Below are 5,000 nucleotides of genomic sequence, written 5' to 3' on the forward strand. Positions count from 1 at the left end.
CAACTGAATGCTGCGTCCCGGGGGCGCGAGTTTTAAAAGGTAATAAATGTCAATGTATTATCTTTCTGAGTAGACTGTTTGGATGATTCAACTTACTTTTAGTAAATCTAATTGGAGAATTAGCACCAGACATGTTTGTAAAGGTCCAAATATCGCGATGTATTGCTTTAACCAGGCAAATAATTAAAGGAGTATTAAAGGGAAAATGCATGTTTAGCCCTGTTTTAAGGTTACTTATGATCATATACAATGGTTCAGATCAAAACGTTGACAAAACTAGCACTTTTAAGAAAGTCTGATAATTGCTCTACCACCGTTTAGGTCACATTTAACTTGTTATCGTTATGTGTTGGTATTGTATTGTTAAGTGTTTGTATTGTACTGGTATTGTATTATGTGTTGTATTGTTATGTATAGTTTTGTGTTGGTATTGTATGATTGTACTGTCGTGTACTTGTATGCATCTAAACTGTATGTAATGTCTGTGTTGAATGTGAAATGGCTCCCTACTATAATCTTCTGATAGCTTCTCAGGGAGACCATGTTCACATGCCACATAAAACACGAGCAGCAGGTAACTCACATGGCATGACGTGAATAAAGCATCATTCATTCATTCATACAATGGATGTGGGTGGGCACCTTGAAAAATCATTCAAAAACATGTTAAACTCTCGATTTCAAAGACAAGAAGCTCACCGAGGGGGTAATTGGTGTCCGTTGGTGTTCTGACATCAAATTTGCCGCAAAGTATGAATCCTGTAGGGTTTTATTGATCATTTTATGAAATCCATTGAGTTGAATTGACGCGGCCGTTGTAGATGTGTAGATCAATCCGCAGAGGGGATTCAGGAAGCGGAACTCCTTACGGTAGCTATTGTTATTGTTTATTTCGTGTCTAAAGACGTTTCTAAAGATCATATTACAGAGGCATGTGAAATACCACAACAGGCCTATGGTCTATGTAAGCACAACTAAGTAAGCTATGTAAGCCGTCAAGATAGTTATATAGTTATATTAAATGGTAGCGCCGAGGCTTCAAAAGTGTTAAGTTAATTAATAGAAATTCATATAGAGTTGATTTCTTTTTAAAACCTTTATGTCCTGCTACTCACAGAGTCAGCTGTGGCCTCGTCTGACCTAGACACCCACCCCCAGCCCCCAGAAGATGCTTTAGATGGTGAGTGAGTGAGGTAGACACTGGTTGGCTAGTTAAACTTATTACTGAACTACTGTACTGAATAGCAACATGTAGATGTAATCCAGGTTAAGATAGCCTACATATGAAACAGTTACATTACATAAAGAAATTCATGGTTAATAAATAAATAAATAGTGGTGTTAATTCATAGAAATTCATATAGAGTTGATTTCAGTTTAAATGCTGATTTGTTCAGTTCATTTTTGTTATTTTAGAGGGTATTCGCTTGAAATAAGAGAGGCGTTTATTAGCCAATCAACAGCCTCCTAGCCAGCTTCCTGTAAACTCTACAGTGCTACATAGATTTATTCCCAAGTCTTAAGAAGACACTGTTCTGGTCTTACTGTCTACAGAGCCAGGTCCTAGCCAGTCAGAAACAGAGAGTGAAGGGAGTGAAGAGGCTCATAGTAGTTCCAGTAATGAAACTGCTACAGACAGAGACAGTCCAAGCACAGGAAATACACAAGTAAATGTCTATGGAGAGGTTCATTAGAAAAAGAACATAGAGAAACAGAAAAATAAATACAAAATGATATATATATAAAAAAAAAAAAAAGGGGTCGAAAAAAAGTGGGAGGGGTAGAGGCCCACACCAATATTCTTTAAGGAGGCCCAAAATTCATAGCAACGGCCCTGGCTGCGACTAAATAGTTCTATGCAAAAAAAAATTCTTTTAATGAACTAGATGAACTAGAATCTTAATTTATGGCGAATTATATGTCAGAACGCCAACTAACACCTCGGTGAGTTTCTTGTCTTTGAAATCGAGAGTTTAACATGTTTTTGAATGATTTTTCAAGGTGCCCACCCACATCCATTGTATGACCTAAACGGTGGTAGAGAAATTATCAGACTTTCTCAAAAGTGCTAGTTTTGTCAACGTTTTGATCTGAACCATTGTATATGATCATAAGTAACCTTAAAACAGGGCTAAACATGTATTTTCCCTTTACTACTCCTTTAAGAACAAATTCTTATTTACAGTGATGGCCTGGCAAAAAGCACCAGCTTCTTGAGGGGGGGGGGGGGACTGTGAAAGAAAAGCCCTGACTTCCACGTTTGGGGAGATCGCTGGCCAGGGTCTTTCTGACCCCTTCACTTTGGCCCTCTCCTGATTGGACACGCCATGTGAAATTCACCAGGAATCTGCATAAAATAAACATCCATCCCATTTGATGCTAGTCTGAAGCATCTTTGCACGCTGCGAGCGAACACATCGCCACCGGAACTTGCATCATCCATTTGAGGATTTCACTCTGCCATTGGTTCTGAATGGGCTTGAGATTATCATGTGCGTCAATTGCGCAAGTGGACATGCAAGGTTAGGGTCGGGGCTAGTGTTAGAGATTAGGTAGGGTAGGGGTGGGTGTTAGGTGTGTTAAGGGTCAGGGGTTAAATGTTAAGGGTGAGCGACCTTCTCGTGTAGCTGGTTGATGTCAGCAGAGCTGCCGGGGTAGAAAGCACACAGCTTAGCCAATAGGAGGTGGTTGTCTGGGATCATGTGGAGCAGGTCAGCCGCTAGGTCCCTGCAGGAGGAGATCAACACAGATCAATACTGATACTGATCAACACAGATCAATACTGATCAATACTGATACTGATCAACACAGATCAATACTGATCAATACTCATGCTGATCAACACAGATCAATACTGATACTGATCAACACAGATCAATACTGATCAATACTGATACTGATCAACACAGATCAATACTGATCAATACTGATACTGATCAACATAGATCAATACTGATACTGATCAACACAGATCAATACTGATCAATACTCATGCTGATCAACACAGATCAATACCAACAGTATAGTGATAGGGAGGGTTTAGTGTGTTCAGTATAGTGATAGGGAGGGTTCAGTGTGTTCAGTATAGTGATAGGGAGGGTTCAGTGTGTTCAGTATAGTGATAGGGAGGGTTCAGTGTGTTCAGTATAGTGATAGGGAGGGTTCAGTGTGTTCAGTATAGTGATAGGGAGGGTTCAGTGTGTTCAGTATAGTGATAGGGAGGGTTTAGTGTGTTCAGTATAGTGATAGGGTTCAGTGTGTTCAGTATAGTGATAGGGAGGGTTCAGTGTGTTCAGTATAGTGATAGGGAGGGTTCAGTGTGTTCAGTATAGTGATAGGGAGGGTTTAGTGTGTTCAGTATAGTGATAGGGAGGGTTCAGTGTGTTCAGTATAGTGATAGGGAGGGTTCAGTGTGTTCAGTATAGTGATAGGGAGGGTTTAGTGTGTTCAGTATAGTGATAGGGTTCAGTGTGTTCAGTATAGTGATAGGGAGGGTTTAGTGTGTTCAGTATAGTGATAGGGTTCAGTGTGTTCAGTATAGTGATAGGGAGGGTTCAGTGTGTTAAGTATAGTGATAGGGAGGGTTCAGTGTGTTCAGTATAGTGATAGGGAGGGTTTAGTGTGTTCAGTATAGTGATAGGGTTCAGTGTGTTCAGTATAGTGATAGGGAGGGTTCAGTGTGTTCAGTATAGTGATAGGGAGGGTTCAGTGTGTTCAGTATAGTGATAGGGAGGGTTTAGTGTGTTCAGTATAGTGATAGGGAGGGTTCAGTGTGTCCAGTATAGTGATAGGGAGGGTTTAGTGTGTTCAGTATAGTGATAGGGAGGGTTTAGTGTGTTCAGTATAGTGATAGGGTTTAGTGTGTTCAGTATAGTGATAGGGAGGGTTTAGTGTGTTCAGTATAGTGATAGGGAGGGTTCAGTGTGTTCAGTATAGTGATAGGGAGGGTTCAGTGTGTTCAGTATAGTGATATGGAGGGTTTAGTGTGTTCAGTATAGTGATAGGGAGGGTTTAGTGTGTTCAGTATAGTGATAGGGAGGGTTCAGTGTGTTCAGTATAGTGATAGGGTTCAGTGTGTTCAGTATAGTGATAGGGAGGGTTTAGTGTGTTCAGTATAGTGATAGGGAGGGTTCAGTGTGTTCAGTATAGTGATAGGGAGGGTTCAGTGTGTTCAGTATAGTGATAGGGTTCAGTGTGTTCAGTATAGTGATAGGGAGGGTTCAGTGTGTTAAGTATAGTGATAGGGAGGGTTCAGTGTGTTCAGTATAGTGATAGGGAGGGTTCAGTGTGTTCAGTATAGTGATAGGGAGGGTTTAGTGTGTTCAGTATAGTGATAGGGTTCAGTGTGTTCAGTATAGTGATAGGGAGGGTTCAGTGTGTTCAGTATAGTGATAGGGAGGGTTTAGTGTGTTCAGTATAGTGATAGGGAGGGTTCAGTGTGTCCAGTATAGTGATAGGGAGGGTTTAGTGTGTTCAGTATAGTGATAGGGAGGGTTTAGTGTGTTCAGTATAGTGATAGGGTTTAGTGTGTTCAGTATAGTGATAGGGAGGGTTTAGTGTGTTCAGTATAGTGATAGGGAGGGTTCAGTGTGTTCAGTATAGTGATAGGGAGGGTTCAGTGTGTTCAGTATAGTGATAGGGAGGGTTTAGTGTGTTCAGTATAGTGATAGGGAGGGTTTAGTGTGTTCAGTATAGTGATAGGGAGGGTTCAGTGTGTTCAGTATAGTGATAGGGTTCAGTGTGTTCAGTATAGTGATAGGGAGGGTTTAGTGTGTTCAGTATAGTGATAGGGAGGGTTCAGTGTGTTCAGTATAGTGATAGGGAGGGTTCAGTGTGTTCAGTATAGTGATAGGGTTCAGTGTGTTCAGTATAGTGATAGGGAGGGTTCAGTGTGTTAAGTATAGTGATAGGGAGGGTTCAGTGTGTTCAGTATAGTGATAGGGAGGGTTCAGTGTGTTCAGTATAGTGATAGGGAGGGTTTAGTGTGTTCAGTATAGTGA

General features: G+C 40.9%; 1 protein-coding gene across 2 annotated transcripts in view; it reads right to left on the reverse strand.

Moving 5' to 3' along the window:
• Positions 1-5,000, reverse strand: part of wdr17 (WD repeat domain 17) — a gene marked incomplete at both ends in the record, with an annotated part of 34,465 nt that overhangs the window by 5,595 nt on the left and 23,870 nt on the right. For both annotated transcript variants that reach the window (XM_084454338.1, XM_084454337.1), the window contains one exon: positions 2,616-2,727. In XM_084454338.1, the coding sequence (XP_084310464.1) occupies positions 2,616-2,727 (112 nt within the window). The remainder of the gene's footprint in view (positions 1-2,615; positions 2,728-5,000) is intronic.

This window comes from Borostomias antarcticus (assembly GCF_949987555.1).
Source record: "Borostomias antarcticus genome assembly, chromosome: 20".
NCBI classification, from domain to species: domain Eukaryota; kingdom Metazoa; phylum Chordata; class Actinopteri; order Stomiiformes; family Stomiidae; genus Borostomias; species Borostomias antarcticus.